The following is a 20,070-nucleotide window of genomic DNA, read 5'->3' as shown; positions in this document are numbered from 1 at the left end:
GTCACAGACATGGCTCGGATCCCGCGTTGCTGTGGCTCAGGCGTAGGCTGGTGGCTACAGCTCTGACTAGCCTGGGAACCTCCATATGCCATGAGAGCGGCCCAAGAAACAGCAAAGAGACACACACACACACACACACACACACAAAAGAATTCACTCTTACGGGTTTTCAACTGTCATTCTGGATGATCCAGGAGACCCCTGGCCAGATACAGCCAGAGTCCGAGGGTCAGCATGATGAGTGCACTTCCAGGATGCCAGGACCTGCCAACTGGCCCCACACCTCCACGCTGCTGCCTGCTCTGGCTTTGGCCAGTGGGCCTTTGATGCTCCCGACTCCGGCCAGAGCCTGCTGTGCACCTCCAGCTCTATCTGTCCCCGCAGACCAGCTTTGGCCCTCGACAAAGGCTGCTGGACACCCTACTCGCCCCTCTGACCACGGTCCCACTCTGGCCTCCGCAGGGACAGGGCTGGCTGGGACAGCGGGACAGGACAGCAGGTGGTGTGTCTATCTGAGAAGCGAGCAGGTCTTAGGCTTAGTCTGGCCACTCCACTGAGGCAGCAGCAGAAGCCCAGGGGTGCTCACCTCTCAGGGCCTCTGGGTCACCCAGGATCCGGTTCAAGGTCTCAGCAGGGATCTTCTCGAAGGCCTCATTGGTCGGGGCCAAGAGTGTGTACTGGCCGTCCCCTTCGAGCAGGGTGTTGAGCCCAGATGCAGCCACAGCAGCCTGTGAGGAGGAAGGCAGAGCGTTTCCTGAGGGTTCTGGGGAATCTCTGCGGACTGGAGGCACACGCCGTCTTGCCAGCGCCCTTCTGGAGGGCTCCAGGCTTCGAAGAAGCCCCAGATGAAAAGACAAGCTGAACCAAAGGCCACCTCCCGCCAGCGCCAGCCTGTGGCCCTTCCAAGGCCCTGCTGGCCTGAGCTCTGCCCGCTCTGGCCATCTCTCAGCACTGCCATGCCCTGGCCTTTCTCCTTCCCACCTCCGGCCCTTCCTTTGCTTCTCTAACTCCCACTTCTCCTTTGGGCCTTGACTAAAACGTCACTTCTCTACGCAGCCAACTTGGCGCAGCCCCCAACTGCCACCCCGCCCTCAGCCCCAGACAAAAATGAGTCTGACTGTTCGACACACTTGAACAGTGGGCTCTCCTCTTGTTGGCAGTGGCATTGTTACTGGCAATGATTATTTGTGTGAGTTCCGTGAGCCTAAGGATGGCACAAGCCCTCCTCTCTAGGGCAGCCAGAAGGATCTTTTAAACACAACCGACTGCTCTCAGGGTGAAGTCACACCCCTTGCCCGGTCTGCAAGCCCCACCCCGGCCGCTCCCACCTCACCTGTTCCCCACCCCACAGGCCTCCTTCTTGCGTGTCCTGCTTCCGAGGCTTTATGCTCATCTCCCTCCCACCTGCTTTGCTCTCGCCCCTGCGTTTTGTGTAACGGGCCATTTCCAACTTTCAGGCCTCAGCCCCAAAGTCATCTCTTCCAGGCAGACCCTCGAGGACCAGCCTGTCCCTAAGGGCCTCCTCTGCTCCCCACTGGCTCAGCATGACCTGTGGGCTCTGGTCTGTGTCCCCAGGGAGAACATGAGTGCCGGGAGGCTGGAGCTTTGTCTTGTTCTCCTCTCTTCCTCCGGCACAAGGAGGCACCCGGGAAGCAGCAGCTGCTTAACACGTGTGTGTCAGTGGGAGGCAGGACGGGCCGGAAGAAGGGAGGAGGGAATCTGTGCCAAACCTGGACAGCACGGGCAGGTTACTCAGTAGGGATCGGCTGCTGTTAATCAAAAGACGTGCCACCAACTCTGTGGGAAGACCACGGCCTCTGAGTGACCCAGCAGGAAAGCAGGGGAGGAGCTTAGACCGTAGGGTCCCCAGGGCCCTCCAGAGCCACTTCCCGAAGCCACTAGAGAACCAGCCCGGCCCGGAGGGGGTGTTTGGCCCTCTGTGTTGGCAATCTCCAGGGGAGGAACCACCCCACTCCCACTTGGCATCCTTTGTGGTCGGGAAGTTCTCCTTGAATCGGGGCAAAAACCCTGACAGGGCAGCCTGTGTTCACTTCCTCTGAGCAGCTGTTGCCAAGAGGCACGCCCGCTTGCCACCCCAGTGGTAAGACAAATGCCTGGGGGGCAGGGGGTGGCCCCGGAGCAATCAGAAGCCAGGCCAGAAGTCAAACCCCAGGGTCTCCTAGGCAACAGGGGTCTGGCTGGCACAGGGGTCCCAGGGTGGGGACATGTGGTCCAGAAGATCCTGAAAGGCCATCTATTTAGTCCCACATGTGAGGACGGGCCCTCCCACCTCTGGAACCCGCAGTACGTGCCCAGGCAGCCATCCTGCTGCAGCCACAAACCACCGAGCTTTCCAGGGGCATCACAGAGAGGCACGTTTTACACTGAGAAGACGGGCGGAGGGCATTCTCCAGCGGAGGAGGAGGAGGAGGAGGTCTCCTTGGGGTCCAGCGGACTGTCGGATGAGCGCATGTGCCATGTTCATGGGCTCTTGGAAGACCTCTCTTCCTCGCCCCTAGACGCCCGGAACACGGCGCTATCCTCCCCTCCCCACGGCGCTATCCTCCTGGGCGGCCGGCGGTGTGTCCCCAGGCCAGGCGTCCCCCGGGGCTGCCCCTCACCCGAAGCGTCTCGAAGGTGTCCTCGATCTCGATGATCTGCTGGATGTTGTTGGTGACGGTGGAGATGACCTTATCGATGAGGTGCACCACGCCGTTGGTCGCGTGGTGGTCGGCTTTCAGCAGCCGAGCGCAGTTGACCGTCACAATCTGCCCGGAGACGGAGCCAGCGTGAGCGGCGGGCCCATCGCAGGCCCGGCCTCCGGGGAGGGGAGAGCCCCGCTCGGAGCCATGGAGAAGCAGGGGCCGGAGGCAGAGGACTGTCCGCAGCTGACCTCACCTGCGGGACCCCCGGCCCGGAAGCCCGCCCCGCACGCGGCCCGGGCGTGGGCTCAGGGTGGGCGCCGGGCAGGGCCGCAGAAGTGGGACGGCCTACCCCGTTGGGATAGTGGTGGATCTGGATGTTGGAATTCTGGTACATGGAGGTGAGGGCCATGCCGTGTTTGAGCTCGTCCGTCAGGACCCGTCTGTCCACCATGTGGTAGCGGAGGGCGTTGAGCAGCTCGATGTTGACATTGCTCACCAGGGAGTCCAGCACTTCCTGCGGGGGGAGGGGGAGGTCGGCGGGGCCGTGAGGGGGCTGCAGACCCCACGTGCAAGAGGCAGGTCCTCGCCATCCTGGGGGAAGCGCCTCTGAAGCCCCCGGGACCCCCAGGCTGCCAAGGACCCCTCCTCCGAGAGCACGGAGGTCTGTCTGTCCGCTGAAATGGAAAGGGCCTTGGGAGGAGCCCAGGGAGGTGTCTTTTAGCCCAAGGGCCATGGCTTTATCTGAGGGCTTAGGAAGCATTTCCTGAGATGGCGAGAATCACTAGAGCCTAAGCGAGTCCCCCGTGCGGGTCCCCGGGGTGGGAGGTCATCTCACCGCTGGCAAGGAAGCCCAGGCCTCGTTGCTGGGGGCGAAGATGGTGAAGCTGCCGGGCCCTTCCATCTCGGGCCTCAGCTTCTCCGTGCGGTCCGTGTACAGCTGAGTGGTGGTTGATCCCACGACTCCCAGGGTCTCGTACAGGTTCGAGAGTGGCAGGGCTGCAGGGGCAGAGGACAGAGCGCGATGGCCATGGGGGACCCCCCCAACCCTGCCCCGGGGACCAGACCACACCCTTGTCTGAGGGGGATGCACACTGTGGGAGAAGGCAGGAGGTGGCCTGGTGTCGGGGAGCCCCGAAGGCTGGTCACGTGCTTTTTTTCCCTTTTTTGGCCACACTCGTAGCCCATGGAAGTTCCCAGGCCAGGGATCGAACCTGCGATGCAGCAGTAACAACACTGGATCTTTAACAACTAGGCCACCAGGGAACTCCAGTTGTGTGCTTCTTAAAGAAAAAACTCCATCGGCCAAATGGCTCCCTACTGGAACGCTCCTAATTGGTCATTTTTAATCATTTCGGACCACAGCAGAGCAGAGCTTTTGGTCATGGACATTTAGATAATACAGGTGGGGGCGTGTAGCAGAAATAGATAGCCGAATCACAAGCTAGCCTTGCAGATTTATCCAGGCTTCCCGAACCTGCTAGAACGAAACAGATCTTGGAGGCACTTCGTGCATTTACAAGAAATACAACGTTAATTCCTGAAAATAGCCTGACGCTCAGGAGGACCGTCCTGTCCCACGGGGACCTTGTGTTCCTTGCAAAGGGTGTGAAGTTGAGACCCAGAGGCTGGGCTCCCCCTTCGCGTCACCTCTTTTCCCATCTGCACGTTTCCTGCCTGTCCTGCCGCTGCCCTCCTGTCCCAACCACACCTCCCTCAAGCCCTCGGCACCCACCGAACCTCCCCTTCCTTTCCGGTCTCAGTCTCACATTCTCGACTCATGAAGCAGCCAGGATTTCAAGGGCACAACAAACCCTCCTCTGCACTGTCCCCAGGGGTGCGAGGGATTAAAGGAAGGATCTGGTAAATTCATAGGTGCCATGCCGTCTGAGGGCCCGCCTGGCCATCTGTGGGGCCCTTGGCGGACTTTGGGGAAGCCCAGCTGGCCTGTCGTGCCCGCCCCTACGCATCCCAGGGAGTCGGGTCCCAACAGAGTGAGGCGGGGTGGCTCAGTGTTCCCACACCCCATCCGCCTCCAGCAGGGCTGAGCAGAAACGCTGATGTGCGGACAATCAGCCCGGCTGGAGGACAAGGCCGGGAGCCTGCGCCTGGTGTGGAGATACAGGCAGGTCAGGATAGGCGTCTGAGTGGCCATTGTGCTCAGGGCTGCTTGTATCGGCGACAAGGAAGGCACCGCGTAGGAAATTTGCTGTTTCCAGCCTCCATCCTCTGGCCCTGGCATGGCGCCTCTTCCCTGGGACCCCAGGCAGACTCTGCTGCCCTTGATGTGGGCATGCCTCCCTCCCTCCTTCCCTTCCGTTCCCGCCCACAGGTCAGACTCAGTCACCTGCCGGGCAGCCCTTCTCTCCGGGGACCTTCTCATATCCTGGACAGCACTCGTAGCTGATGACTCTGCAACGAGACACACGCGTGTATCAGGCAGGGCTTCCCTTCTCCTCCCTGGCATCAGTCCTCTCTCCAGAAAGGGGCATGATGGGGACACAGCCAGCTCTCAGGCGAGATCACAGGCTCAGCGCCTTCATCGGCAGGGCGTTGTCATGCCTCCTCAGCTTTGTACAAGTGCCCAGTGGTCCCTGTCACTTACCACAATGCACACAGGATACAGTCAGAAGACCGTGCAGCATATTCACAGTGGGAGCAGAAAACATTCCCACTGAAAATTTATCTCCTGCGAAATTCACGGGGAACCCGGTGGGTAGCGTTCTCACGAGGCACAGAGAGGAGAGGGAGCCCTGGATCTTTCTGGCTCTGAGTCTGCTGTGAACTAATTGGGACCCGCCCAGCCAGTCCTGCCTCCTCTCTGCGTCTCAGCGTCCTCATCCGTAAAACGCACACATGTATTGTGTGACGGTCACTGGATTACATTTCCCACGTTCTTCTAGCCCTCAGACTTAGTAACCAAGACAGGTGGCCTATATATGATCTCAAGTTTTTCTCAGTCTTTGCAACCAAACTTTAATACAAAAACAAAGCTCTTCTTAGCAAGACACTTGTTATTCTGTTGCTTTAAAAACAAACATTTTAATCAATGAAAGCATTTACAGGGTTTCAAATTGCAAATATACAAAGGATTATATAGTAAATATATACACTCCTCAACCATCTCACCATCCTTCAGGAGGCAACGGATGTTGCCAGTTTGCAAGATTTTTAGAATTTGGATGAACCAGACCGGCAGCATGTAGTTTTAAACTCTGAAGTCATTTGGAAGGAAGACTTAAAAATGTCCCTTTTCCTAACTCAGAGGAGTCCACCGTGGAACATGTACCACCTTCTGGAGTCTGCGACACGAAGCTTCAGCAAACCCAGCATTTGGGGGAAACCCAGCGGACAGAAACGCTCAAAGGCCATCACAAGGAAGTCAGTGTTCCAAGAAGGACCTGCTTCGTATCAAATCCTCACGTCCTGCTGAAACCACCCCTGCAGCTTTGGTGTGAGCCCAGCACCCCTGCAGCCCTGGAACCAGACACCAAGAGCCATGTCCTGCCCCTAGGAAAGAAGTCAGCCTTGCACTGCAGGAGAGAGACCGCAGAACCCCTCACACAGCCTCTCCCAGGAGGTTTCAGGACAGGCGGATGGGGCAGGAGCGGGGGCTTGGAGGCGGGGAGGGCAGGGCGCCCTCAAGGAGCCCGGGGCATTCTGCTTTTACTGATTCCGTCGGCGCCGTCTCAGGAAAGCCCTGGAGAGTCGTACGAAGATGAAACCTGGTTCACTCTTTCCCCAGGGGGGTGGTTCAGAGACAGATTAGTTAGGAGTCCCGGGCTGCCAGGGAGCTAAGGGTGCCACTTTGCCAGAAGAGAACCCCCAGGAAAATGACTGAGGAGTGAGAGCCACAGGCATCCCTCGCTGCCCGGCCGTCTCCATCCTCCTGGCCCCCTCTGCTCCTTTTCCCGTCCTCTTCCAATCTCATTCCTTTCTGACCCCTCGACCCTACTTTAAAGGGCCACACATGGGCCGGTGGCCTCGGGACTGACCCTGACGGACCCCCGGTTTTAACTTTGGAAATCAGGCATCTTCTGCAACCAAAGTGAGACTCGACTGCTTCATGGCCTTTTGAAGGCAGCACTATGTCACTAAACAGTGCTGGAATCAGGAGACGAGGCTTGTCATCCATCAGGAACCAGCAGGGTGGCCCTGAAAGCCCCTTTCTCTCTCTGGGTCTCTGTTTCCCAATCTGTACAACGAGGTCAAGTTTAACTAGAGGAGCTCTAAGGCACCTTCCAATCTCACACCCCCGATCCCAGCCAGTGGTTATTTCGGGGCAGAAGGGGGCAGAGAAGCACTCTTTCAAAGCAGAAGAGTCTGCCAGCTTCTTGTAGTAGCTAAACCTCGAGAGCGCCGCGAGCCTTGAGCCTGCAGGACCGGGGGACGTGATCCATGGAATCTGGGGCTTTCTCTGATAAATACCAGAGCTCTGTGGCTGGGGTTGAGGAAGTGGGATTTGGTCCAATCCCCCAAAGCTTAGCTTCTTTCTAAAAATGTCTGGGTGATACTTCCCTGGAGCTGGAGAAGCACCGTGGGAGGAGGGATTTTGTCCTCAATGCCCTTCTCATCTCTGGCGTCCCCCATGCCCACGGGGCTGCACACTCCAGGTCCGGGAGCCCCAGCCTTGCTGGCCAAAACCTCTTCTTCCAAGGTGTCAGCCCAAAAAGCCACAAGAGAGCTCAACAGCACCGGGGCCTCACCAGGATTTCACTGAGGTGCACAGAATGCCTGCTCCCCGAGGGTGATGTACTGCTTCCTGTGGCCACGTGGGGGGACTGGGAGGCGGGGCAGGGGGCAGGGACAGGAGGAACTGGGGCTACCGGGTGGGTGGGGGAGCAGGGACAGATAAAAGCCGGGATGTCTTCATTGGAGAGGGAAGCTCAGGGTGGAAGCGCAGAGCAAGGGCTCTGGGGTGTGGGGCGGGGGAGGGGGGGTGGTTCCTGAGGGCAGCTGGGGAGGGGCAGGCCCGGGATGCTTCTCGCATTCCACCGAGTCCAGACCGCTCTTGACAATGCACAGATCTGGGGGAAAGGAGAGACTGATTTGGAAAGTCTCACGTGGAGAGGATGCAGGTGGTCCCTCTGACGTGACCAGAGCCGAGTCACGGCCTCTGCTCTCCCGGCATCTTCTGTACCCGTGTCCCGCAGAGGCTGGGGGAGGGGGCGCGCCACCCTTGCAAGGGCTCGGCCCCCAGCCAAAGGCTTTTTCCTGCTTAGCCCAGCGGGCTCCCTGCCAGGAAGCCTTCACCCAATTTTGATGTGCAGCTGCCCCCTTCCGCCTTCTGCTACCTTCTCCCAGGTGCCAGAGGTGAGCCAGGCATCTCACTCTCAGCCTTAGGAACGGAACTGCTTCCACAGCTGGCAGTTTCCCTGCCCAGGGGTCGGTCCCAACAAGACCAGCTCTTCTCAGAAGCAGCCTGCACGGCCCCAGAGAAGCGGGGGGCAGCTGCAATCTGCAGACCGAGAAGACAGCCCCTGGAGGTGACCCTGACCAAACATTTCTGGACTCGCATGCCCATCTCCCAAGTCTGTGCCACCTTCCTTGGGCTCTGGCCCTGGGGCGAACACACAGGCTGTGGGGACGGAGCTGGGGCAATCTCAGAGGCGTGGTTCTGAGACCCTCTCTCTAGGATGAACACAGGAAAGGGCAGAAACCACAGGGAGCCTCCACCTGTGTCTGCCCAGGTCCTTGGCTCCCCTGCACAGGGAGAACCAACCTGCTGGTGTCTGAATCGAATCTGATCAGCAAAAGCCGCTCTGATGAAAGGCTCCCGGCTGCTCCTTGGCCGGACACAGTCCATTAAGTAAAAACCTCAGAAAGAAGCCTATCCTCTAGGGCAATGAGACGCTAACTTTCTTGTTCCCGTTTTCCAGGCCAGAAGAGCAACGTCAAGAAGTAAGTCAGAGAAGGTGCCCGATCTAGGAGGGCATTTGAAAGAGGCAGGCTTTGGAGGAGGTGGCACAGAGGCAGTGTCAGTGCAAGATCTGAGAACGGAAAGCGTTTGGAAAGCTCCTCTCCGTTCCCCTCCAACATGTGAACTCGTGACCGTGCAAAGACAGGAGCACTGGTTTAATATAATGAGTTCCAACAATCGCTCTCTTCCAAGTGCGCTTCATGGTTTTGGCAGCTGTAAGGGCTGCCAACGCCTAGGAATGACCTAGACTCTGAAGCAGTGGAGTAAGGAATGGAGCCTGAGAGCCAGTTCCCTGTGACCCAAGGGAAACCATCCAGCGTGTCAGGATCTCCAAGGAATCACAGAGCAAACAGATGGGTGTCGTCTAGACACTCACCCTGCCCCCACGCCGCCTGCCTGGACGGGTTCGTTTTCTGAGCTCAGGTGGGCTCCCTTGAGCCTCCCAGGAGAAAATCAAAATCTTGAGCGCCCTGCTTTCAAAAAGGGGCTCGTTTTAACCTGCTGTCTACCACCAAAGACCCCACCACTATCCCCTTCACCAGGGTCCTGCTTGGTGAGGGATGAGACGGAGCCTTTGGAAGATACGTCATTTTGGTGACAGGGTGCATGCGGTGTGTGAGGGTTTTGGGGGGGCTCCTGGAGGCTGACTGTGCCTCCTCAGTTCCCACGCCCTCCATCTGCCTAGGGGGAGAGCCCCCTTGCAGCCAGGGTTCAGAATGACCACCAGGCTGGGAGTAAACAGCCAGAAGATGGGTGGCTCTGGGCCAAAGGGCCTCTGCTAGGAGCCCCTAGCTGAGGAGGCCTTGTCCCTAGGACCCAAGGTCACAGGTTTGGGGGCTGAAGAGAGAGATGGGAGCAGGTGACCCAGGCACTCTAGGGCTGCTGACCTGTGGCTCTCCCCCCCACCCCCCACCCCCCCCCCCGTCACCAGCATGAGCTGCTCAGCTTGGTTCTCACTGGGAGCAGCATGAAGAGTAACTGGATCTCCCCAGCTCACCCGCAGATGACTCAGAGCAGGCTGCTCAGGCTTCCCGAGCCTCAGGCTTCCCCTCTGGAAATGGGCTAAGGATCACCCTGACCCAAAAGGGTGACTGTGAGACGGAAACAAGCTAACCTAGGAAAAGCTAACCTAGGAAAAGCCATTTATTCTACTCCCGGTTGCGGAGCTTCTTCTTAAAGAACTCCAGGTCTGGGCTTAAAAAGTGAAGCGAGGTGAATAACCCCATTGAAAGCAACACCCTGCCTGAGACGCCTGATCGCACCACACGGTGAGACGGAAAACCCCCACTACACAGCTCCAGAACCTGCTAGATGGGGCCACCGTGGCTGGAGCAAATGACGGCTAACTTAGTGACTTAAAAATCACACCAATTAACTTCCTTACAACTCTGGATGTTAGGGGTGGACGGTGGCCTTCCAAGGCTCAGGTCAAAGGCAGCGCTCCTTCCAGAGGCTCCAACTGTTCCTTGTCTCCTCCCGCTCAGGAGGCCACCCGCATTTCTTGGCTCGTGGGCACACTACTCCCACTCCCAGTTGTCACTGTCCTATCGCCTTCTCTGACTCTGACCCTCCTGCCTGTCTCCTATAAGGATGCTTATGACTGAGACGGACGCATCCGATAATTCAGGACAAAGCCCCCATCACCAGCAACAACTCCCCAAGATCCTTCACGTAATTATACCCGCAAAATCCCTTTTCCCCTTAAGGTAAGGTATTCACAGGTTGGAGTGAGGATGTGAGCATCTCTAGGGGGTCTTATTCTCCCTCCCAGAGGGCCCGGCCACCAAGGGTACATGGATTCACGGAAATACTCAACCAACAAGATTCCCTGTCAGCTAAGCTGCCTCCCAGCAGTTTACAGAATGGGACAGAACCTGCAGGAAGCCCTGCACAAGAGAGGTGTTTGGTGAACCCCTGGTGTTTGGTGTATGTCACATCTGTTATTTCGGAGCAGGTTATCCATGGGGTCCCAGGGGGCTGCACAGGGACTATGAAACAGGGAAGGAGGGGCTGGCGTGGGTCTGGGGACACCTTGGCATCGCCAGATGGCTTCCTGCCATCTTCTTCTTTTTCCTCTTGTAACCAAGATTGTGGGATACAGGAAAGGCAGGCTCTCGGCGTCTCTGCAGGTGCCCCTGGGTGCCTGGGCTGAATAAGATCTACTGGAAATACGGAGTTCCCGTCATGGCTCAGAGGTTAACGAACCTGTCTAGCATGCATGAGAATGTAGGTTTGATTCCTGGCCTCCCTCAGTGGGTTAAGGATCCAGTGTAGCCATGAGCTGTGGTGTACATCACAGACACAGCTCAGATCCAGCATTGCTGTGGCTGTGGCGTAGGCCACTGGCTACAGCTCCGATTGGACCCGTGGCCTAGGAACCTCCATATGCTGTAGGTGCAGCCCTAAAAAGACAATAATGACAAAAGAGCTACTGGAAATCGCTTTGCCAGCTGATGGAAAGCTGGACCTTATACCAGCTGGCTTGGGCAGACGGGAAAGGTCTAAGCGTGAACGCAGTGCTGAAGCATTAATACTCCAGCCTTCAGGCAAAGCGATGCCTGGGGCTCAAGAAAGGGGTGTGGCCTGCCGGCTCCTCTGGGCTCCAGCGAAAGGCTACTGCGCTTGGGGAAGGTGCTGCTTCTGATGTCGCTGTCTGGAACCATCAGCTGCCACCGCTACCTGCCAGCTCCTGCGGGGCCCTCCCTGTGCCACGTTTAGGATGCCCGAATGCCTGTGTGATTATTACACCCCGTGATATCAGCTCCGACCTGGCTGTTCCACAGGCCTCCCCCTCTTGCCAGGGCTCGTACAAAGGAGGCTTGTCAGAGGCCGCAGTCCCTGCACCCTTGCTTCCGAGGCTGGGAGTGAAACACCTTACGGTTCAGAGCAGACGGATGCCCCAAATCCCCAAGCGGTCTCCCCACAGCCCTCTTTGCTTGATGAGCTGCTCTATCACTGGGGTTCGCTTTAGCATCTGAAATAGAAGCTCATGCAAATTTCCAAGTAATAACAGTCACTAAAGTTGCTGCTACATATAACACCAAGACCCCATGAACACGCAGAAAAGCTATTGTCTGAAGAGATGGATGCAGTGGCCTGACAGGAGTGCTGGGTGCCCAGAGTGGCCTGTCCCCTCCCTCCCTCGATGGGGGTGGAGTCAGGAACTCCCAGCAGCAGACACTCGGCTCCAGGCTCCTGGGTCTCCCTGTGACCTGAGGCAGCCAAGTCCTGATCTCTTGGCCCCATACTTAGTGCTACTTATCTGCCTTGGGGTTCAAACTGTCCTGCAGGTCTTGGGCCCTTGGTGACCCATGCCATCTCTTTCCCCGTGACACTGTGCTCCCTTTCATCCCAGCACACATCTCTGCTCCAGCCTCTTCCCTGGGGCCGGGCGGAGGCAGTTCCCACTGCCCAGGCTGACCCCTGACCCCATCCCAAGACGGCTCTCTTTGGTCCAAGCACCCCCACGCTCCGCTTCCCAGGAAGGTTCTCCCCCAAGTCCATGCACCAGGGGACCCATTTTCACCGGGAAGACCTGAACTCCAGCCAGCTCAGCCCTCTCCGCTCCCCTTCTGACCAGCCAGGGCACTGATCTCCTGGGGCTCAGAGGGCAGCTCCTTCGTGGAACTCAGTCCCCGGCATAAGCGAACGGCGGGGCTGCTCGTTCTCAGCTCTGGGGCTGAGAGACGGAGATGAGTCCTGTCACTTCCCCTTTTGCTCCCTCAGTTCCCTGGGCTGCTTCCAAGTCAGCTTCACCTTCCTGACGCTGCACGTGATGTGCCAGGAAGGGACCTTCCTATCCCGGATCACAAAGTTTTATATCAACTCATGATTTCCTATCCCTATTTCCTCTTTTTGAAGCTGCCCCAAAGCAAGTGCATGCAGAAGAGCCAGAGGGGCAGATCAGGCCCTTCTGGCTTTGTAAGTCCAGCTCAGTGGCTGAGGTTGGGCCCTGGGCGCTGCTTGGCTCCGCTCCACACCTTGGTTCCCTCGCCCACGCCAGCCTGCCCATTCCTCTGCCCGGTGTCTGGGCTCCCCCTGTGCTCACTGGTGCTGCAGCACCATGTCTTGAGGACCCACCATCAAGAACATCTGGCCAACATACAGCTGTTCCCACCCTGGCCCACCAGCGGAGAAAGGCATGGGTACCAAAAGCCCACAAGCCAAGGCGACACATGACCCACAGCAGGGTCAGCCTGGGAACTTCTGGGGAACATCCCTAAGCTGCTATTAACCAGCCAGGCAAAGGCTTCAACACAGGGCCACCCCAAAATACCATGGCCAATGCTACCCCGTTACCAGCTGACATCCAACGTGGGTTCCATTTTTAGGGAAACCAGAACTAACAAAAAAAATGGCCTCTTGAAACCCAGGGCTCTGAGATGTGAAAGAGCAGATGCTTGGGGGAAGGGCTTTGGTCACCTTCCAAGAAGAAGAAATTATATGGGGCCTGGCTTTGTGTTAAATTAAGTAATTAACTGTTTATTTTAGTAGACAACATACATACATGGGGAAAGTCAAAGAGTACCAGAGGTATCGTTTTCTTTTCTTTTTTTTCCAGCTTGGACACCAAAGAAGGACATGTGGCATAGAATTTGCATAATCTTTTGGTCCACAGCAGCAGGAATTCTGGCTGAGTGTCTGTTCCCTGAACCTGGGAGGTGGGTCCTCCCAGACCCCTCAACTCTTGGCTTTGAGTCTGGACTCAGTCAAATGGGAAGGAACCAGCTGTCATGGCCCTGCCCTCAACAGGCTCCCAGGGAGCTGCGGGTCTCGTCCCACCTCTGCTCTGATCCACAATTTCCTGATGGATAACTGCTAGGACACAGTCCAGGTCACAAGCTGGGCTATTTACATCCACGTACATTTTAAGGAAAGAGGGTTTCCCCTTCCTTCATTTAGAGGAGACATCTGCTGAAAAGCAAATCAGAAGCAATGCATTTAAAAATCCCTAACATGGGAAAGGGTTCAAGATAGTGGCTTCGCATCCCTTAACCCTCTTTTCATGCAGATAAGAGGACGCTCAGGCCTTCACACGTGGCTCAGGGAATTCTGCAGAGCACATCTTCCCATCTGGAAGGGAGAACCAGCTTTGAGATCTTTGGATGGCTGGTGCCAAACCAGATTGGGTTTCCCTGGGAAGTCTGTTAGAACAAGCAGGCAGCAGGGCAGCTGGGGTGAATGCCTCCTTGCTCCATGGCGATAAAGGCATCAACAAGCCCTGCTGTAACCACCCTGGTCCACACCCCCTGGCACTCTCCCTTCTGTCTGTGTGCCTGCCATTTGCAAGTAACAGCAGGTAGCATTTACTGAGCACCTACTATGTGCCAGACCTTGTATTTAGGCCCTTCTGCGCATTATTTCATTCAATCTTCACAGCAAGTCCATAAAGTAGTCCTACTGTTATTTGCATTTATAGATGAGGCCATTGACGGTTCCAAAGGTGCCCAGGTGAGAAGCAGAGCCCAGCCACTCACTACGTGCCCAGGTGAGTGGCAGAGCCAGCCTTTGAATCAGGGCGTCTGACCCTATGTTCTTTCACATGCTACACTGTCCCGTTGTTATTGCATACTTCCATGTACTCTAGGTCTTTGGGGATATTTACTTTGTTTTTTGTTTGTTTATTTTGTCTTTTTGTCATTTCTTGGGCCGCTCCCGCGGCATATGGAGGTTCCCAGGCTAGGGGTCTAATCGGAGCTGGAGCCACCAGCCTACGCCAGAACCACAGAAATGTGGGATCCGAGCTATGTCTGCAACCTACACCACAGCTCATGGCAACGCTGGATCCTTAACCCACCGAGCAAGGGTAGGAATCGAACCCGCAACCTCATGGTTCCTAGTCGGATTCCTTAACCACTGAGCCGTAATGGGAACTCCCAGGGATGTTGACTTTGGATTGCAAACCGTGTATAATAAGTTCACCAATGGGCTTTCTTTCCCTGAGTCAGAAGCTGCTGGCTTCTCCACTGACTATTTGTATCATTCAGTGGGGATTAAGAAGCATGAGCGCACTCGCGTGAGCGCGCATACATGATGTTTCATGCTTCCTGTGATCCCAAATCAGCCCTGAAAAATGTATCCAAGACTTGTCGGGAGCCTTAAAAAGGCAAAACAAAATTGGCCAGCTTACTAAACATGCCACTCCCAAGCACACAGTTTCCTGACATGCTTGTACACGCAGCTGCATGGCTCCTTGGGCAGCCCAACCTTCCAGAAGGCTGACCCTGGAAACCGCGGCACCTGTAGCCCAAGCACGCCCAGCGTGACCCCCTCGGTGGCTGGTGGTCTTGGGTGGTTACAGGTACTCACGTTGATTTGCCGCAGATCTTCCGCTGGTACCACTGCTTGCAGTTGGTGAAGTACTTCTTGTTGGTGCCGATGAGCTTCTGCACGGCGCACACATTGGGGCTAAAAAAAAAAAAAGGTGCCATGTTAGCAGGCTGGGCACCAGGTCGGCCCACGACCATGTCCTCCCCACCATGTGGGCCCCCCAGGATCACCAGAATGTTCCAGGTAGGGAGAAAATACAGTCATTTCAGTCCTGGTACCCGGGGCTGGCTTGGGGGTACCCTTTGGCTCTTGTGACCTAGATTTCCATCCGCCGCCTGAAAATACTCCCTCAAATTTCAAAACCATCAAAGAACACCTCAGACAGTGATGTGACTGCATTTAGCCATTCTTCCTTGACACAGACACTTGGTCGGTGTAAATAAAAACATCTTAAAATGTTTAGACTGATGCTATTGATTGAGCAGAGCAGCCAGATAAAAGGGGCATGCTTGCTAAGAACAGCAGCTCTAAGAGAAGCCCCCAGCCTTGCTCGGCACCCCCACTCCACACGGAGCCCAAATGTCCACAGGCTTGAACTTGGCCTCCCAGGGGACAACACCAGTCCTATGGCCATGAGGTCCAGGCCCCAGCACCTTCCAGGCAGCTCTGGCTCCCAACGTGGCCTGCGGGGAGCGCCCACCCTGGAAACCAGGGAGTCCAGCTGGTGCTGTCAGGAGACCTCACTCACCGGACCCCCAGTTGTTACTACTTAGGCCCTGGCTTGAGTCCCCCACACCTGCCCCCAGGAAGGCCCTCCTCCAGGGCTCCAGGGGACACTCTTCTGTCCACCTCTGACCAGAGAAACAGCGCTTGTGTGACGCTGGGCACGAAACTGAACCCCAAACTGATCAAGGCATGCGTGTCTTCCCTTCGGCGACCTTCCCATGAATCCCGAGGGCAGGTGTTCTGCCTTGTTCTCCTCTTTAAGCTCTAGATGGGGCCGAGCACCCGGCTGGGTGCAGATGAACTTGGAATGACCTTGTTGAAAATATGGCTTCCACAACCATCCAGCTCAAAAGCATCCCCAGGACATCCGTGCCAACGCCCAGGGTTCTGCTGAGGAGGCTGCTTCCCCACTGCTGGGGGCTTTACTTTTTGTACATTTTACCTGGTGTCCCGGGTTCTGGCCCAAACCGTGCTCAGGCCATCTGGTGGCAGGACCTTCGTGGGAACCCCGGGGAAGACGGCAGCTGTGATTGTCTGGTGACAAGTGGGAGGGGGTCTTCCTGAGCCAGAGGCAGGCAAGCAAAGCGAAAAGACTAAGAGTTTTCACAAAACCTCTCTGCCCTGAGAACGCCAGGTAGCCGTTCTAAACATCACTTCCTCTGATACCTCACAAACGTGCCCAATCGGCATCATTTGAGACGCACGGTATTTTTCAGGAAGGCACGGATACTGTACTGAGCGCAGCACCTGCCATCCTGTCCTATCGGCTACAGGAACCTGGTCGATTCTCAAACCTCAGTCACATACAGCCTCAGGGGGGAGCACACAGACCCTTCATTTCTCTGCCCTGTCTCTTCTGCCATGTGGGTGTCACCTTTCGCCCTACGTTTGGGCATCAGCAGGCAGAGGTGAGTGGGCCAAGGAGGCCCAGCACATAGGAGGGAGCAGCTGAGGCTGGAGAAGAAACCACCAGCTGGCAGGGAGAAGGGCCCCCGCCCCTCACTCCTGGCTGGGTCTGACCAAATGCCCGCAGCCTCCAGAGGGTTTTTACAGAAGCCACCTTGCTTCTCTGTTTGCTGTCTGGAATTCATAAATTACAGCGGTCCCCAAATAACCCTAGAGAGTCCCTGCTGGCCACACTCCAGGCCGTAGGTGCTGTTTATTGCTGTACAATTTCAGAACGTCTTCTATCTGACCAAGCAGGAAACCATTACTGTCGACGAATGGCCTGCAATGTCCCGTAGGCGTTTGGCAAATCCTCGGGGTCTCCTGCAGGTGTGGCTCCAACATTCCTCTGCGGAGTGAGTTTCCCCTGCCGCTGCAGGAGCAGGGGCCGGGGCGGGGGGGGGGGTCCCCTGTGACCCCCACACTCTCACATCAGGGTGGGAGGGGAGGGCATAGGAAATGCATGCTGAAGTTTAATGGAAATGAGATGCCATTTCGGGGCCTCCTGCCTCTAGAACAACAGCTCCGCTGTTCAACTTGGACGTGAAAAGCAACTGCTTCAGAAAATTCAGTCCAGTTTTGGTTGTTGATATTTGGACGTGTAACTGCATTTTTACTTCTCGTTCCGCATTGTTTTTTTTTTCCCTTCCCTATAGCAACACAGACACAGCCGGGAGTCAAGAGACCACATCAGATCGCTGCTTCCCCAACGGCTTTCTGTGTTTGGCCCGAGTCCCTCCACCTCACCAAGCTGCAGTGGCTCCAACTGAAACACGGGAAGACACACAACACAGCTCACTGGGCTGTGATGAAGATGACAGCAAAGACGGTGACGGCAGTGAAGGGCGAGCAGGGCCACTGGTCATGTTTCTCGTCACTTCGTGGAGCACACAGGCTGCGCTTCCCCCAAACAGCAGAGCGCTCTCACTTCCCTTCCCACCAGCTCTGAAGGATGGGCTGGAGTCTGCACGACCACGTTACCCATTTTGCACAGGGTGACCACCCCCCCAACCATGGGCAAAGCCAGGCAGCCCTGCGAGGGTTCCGGGGACAGATGGATGGGAATCAACATAACTGCATCTGCAAGGGTTGGTCACAGGTCACCTGCCTACGCCCAGCCTTTTCTGGGGGAGGGTGCACACCTGGGACGGCTGGGGCCATCCCCCCTTCCCAGAGCACTGCAGGCCTTTCCAACTGCACTGCAAGCAGCTAATCGAGCGGGGAGGGAGAAAGGAAGGTGTCTAACACCCGAAGTTTATAATAAGGAGTTTTGCATTTTTTTGTTTTGGTTTTTGTTTTTTAAAAACCCTATTTTCAGCTGGTCTGTGACTCTTCTGGGCTCAAAGGGATGGAGGTTTGCCATAGAGAGGGTTCCTCCTGGAACCCCGTCACACCTTTGGGGGAGCCTCACTGCAAGTGCACAGAGCCACGCACGGGTGACAGTGCTGCAGGGCATGGTTTGAAGGCCTTCTCCTGCCTTAGCGGCCAAGAGACAGAGGGAACAGAAACATCCCAGGTGCATGGCAGCAGCCAAATATGCCATGCTTCCTTGGTACGAAAGGCGGAGGGACAAGGGTGAGCTGGGCAGAGACAATGGAAATGCCAGTTGCTCGCATTTTGACTTGATGCCTCATCTTTCCGCCTGGCCCCCTCACCCTCTGTACACAGCCTAAGTCAAAGGCGAGTCTTCACTTCTCTAAATTCCCAGGGACGTGCCCCACACTCTCTCTCTCCTGCAAGGGGCTGCGACAGCAGCGTGACCTGGATGGCTTTCACTCTGCAGAGGAGCCAGCCTCGTGCCCATCAGACCTCCCCTCCCCCACAGCCTTGGGCTCCCAAAAGGCCAAGTAAGACCATCAAGCCACACACAGGCAGAGGGGAGAAAAATGACTCCTCCCAACAAGGAGTGGGGAGTCGAGGCTTTGCAAAGCCCTAGTCAATCAGAGTTGACTTCTGATCACTTCCAATGGTGAGTTTGGATCTGAGTACCTATCTGCTCAGTTACATACATGGTGACCTGTGCACCGCGTGGGTGCAAATGCCAGACCCCGTGGCATCTGGGCTGCTCCATGACTACACATGGTCTTACCTGGTTGTAAAAAAGGAGTTGGTGCACCATGCAGGTTGGGAGCCCAGGCAAAGCCTGGCTGTGTGTGAAGCAGGATGGCCTAGTTTTTGATGTAGCGACAGAGTCCACCTCTGTCTGCCTGGTCTGGACCAAGGCCTTTACTGGTCAGAACTTCTACCTGGGTTTGGCCCCTAAAACCAACACACCTTCAGTGTCTCAAAGGATTATCTGCAATGATAATGTCCCAAATTTACAAACCCGCTGGTGTTTTAAGAGAGGTTCCGATCCAGCTCCAGTACACTCTGCAGGAGTGCAGGGACTCAGTTTCCCCACTTGCATAACATGCTTGAGGCCCAGCACCTCCTCCTGCTCTGGGGATAGGGGGATGACAGATGCAGCACTGCCCTGGCTGGGCCTGGAGAGCACTGTCTGGGCCCAGGTGGTGGGTGCAGGGCCCCGCCAAGTGGACAGCAGCCTGGGGGCCTTGGATGCTGCCTGCTTGTGTGGCCCCAGTGTCACATCCGCAGGCACTGGACAAGGACCTGGTTGGACAGGAATACGTGCCCTGTACCCTGGGTGGGCTCCCCCTCTGCCCTGGCCACCAACCCATGGTGATTCTGAGCAGAGAGCTGCCCACTCCCATGTTCTGGGAGCGGCTGAAAGCCGAGGATCGCTCCCACGCTCTTGGCCTGAGTTGGGGTCGCAGGTCAGCTCTCCCAGGCGCTTCCTCTACACGGTGCTGGCTGCCGACTTGCCCTCCATCGCCCCCACCTCCCTCCCTCCACCTCCTGCAGGGCTGGTCCCTCCCGGGGCCCCACGCCGCCTGCTCTGGGTTGGGGCTTTGTCCCAGGCACCGCCAGCCCGCCCGCCCCGACGGTCCCCTGGCCGCCCCAGCGGGTCGCCCGCTTACCCGTGCTGCCGGCCCCGGAGGCGGCTGTGCTGCAGCACCAGCTGGTAGGGCGACTTGGCGGGGCCCGCGGGGGTGGCGGCGGGGCCCAGGGCCAGCGCCAAGGCGAGGGGCAGCAGCCGCCCGAGGAGCGCCATGGAGCGAGAAGCCGCGCGGACTGGACACGGCAGGCGGGCGAGCGAGCGGCTGGGGCAGTGCGAGCGCCGGCGTCGCGCGGCAGGTTAAGTACGCGGAGCGCAGGGAGCCGCCCGAGGGGCGGGACGGGGAAGCGGCCGAGGGCGGGCTGCCCGCGCCCCCGCCTCCCGGCCGCCCCTCCCGCTCCCCCTCGGCCGCCCGCTCTCCCGCCTCCCGCGGGATCCTTCACCACCGGCCCTTCGCCCCTCCTTCCAGGCGCCCACCGACGAGCTGGAGGTCTGCAGGGTCCTGAGCCTGAAGATCTCTCCCCGGTCCTAGGCTGAGTCCCACAACACTCTCCCCAGCGCAGCACTGGCTGTGGCATTGCAGCGCACCCTCTCCTCCCTCGGGTGTGCTAACATTTCCATAGATAAGGAGCACATCTTCCAAACACACGTGGGGCAGGCTGTGTTAAGCT

At 57.2% G+C, this 20,070-nt stretch overlaps 1 protein-coding gene across 1 annotated transcript in view; it reads right to left on the bottom strand.

Moving 5' to 3' along the window:
- TGFBI (transforming growth factor beta induced) overlaps positions 1–19,704 on the bottom strand; it is a 33,708-nt gene extending 14,004 nt beyond the window's left edge. Inside the window, exons 1-7 of the mRNA XM_047778686.1 lie at positions 19,482–19,704; positions 14,872–14,970; positions 4,990–5,054; positions 3,481–3,641; positions 2,995–3,159; positions 2,622–2,768; positions 587–728 (exon numbers count right to left, since the gene is read on the bottom strand). Of these exons, the coding sequence (XP_047634642.1) occupies positions 587–728; positions 2,622–2,768; positions 2,995–3,159; positions 3,481–3,641; positions 4,990–5,054; positions 14,872–14,970; positions 19,482–19,615 (913 nt within the window). The 5' untranslated portion in view covers positions 19,616–19,704. The remainder of the gene's footprint in view (positions 1–586; positions 729–2,621; positions 2,769–2,994; positions 3,160–3,480; positions 3,642–4,989; positions 5,055–14,871; positions 14,971–19,481) is intronic.
- Between the last annotated feature and the right edge of the window lie 366 nt (positions 19,705–20,070).

Source organism: Phacochoerus africanus, chromosome 4, assembly GCF_016906955.1.
Source record: "Phacochoerus africanus isolate WHEZ1 chromosome 4, ROS_Pafr_v1, whole genome shotgun sequence".
NCBI lineage: Eukaryota > Metazoa > Chordata > Mammalia > Artiodactyla > Suidae > Phacochoerus > Phacochoerus africanus.
This window is presented reverse-complemented; position numbering and strand designations above follow the sequence as displayed.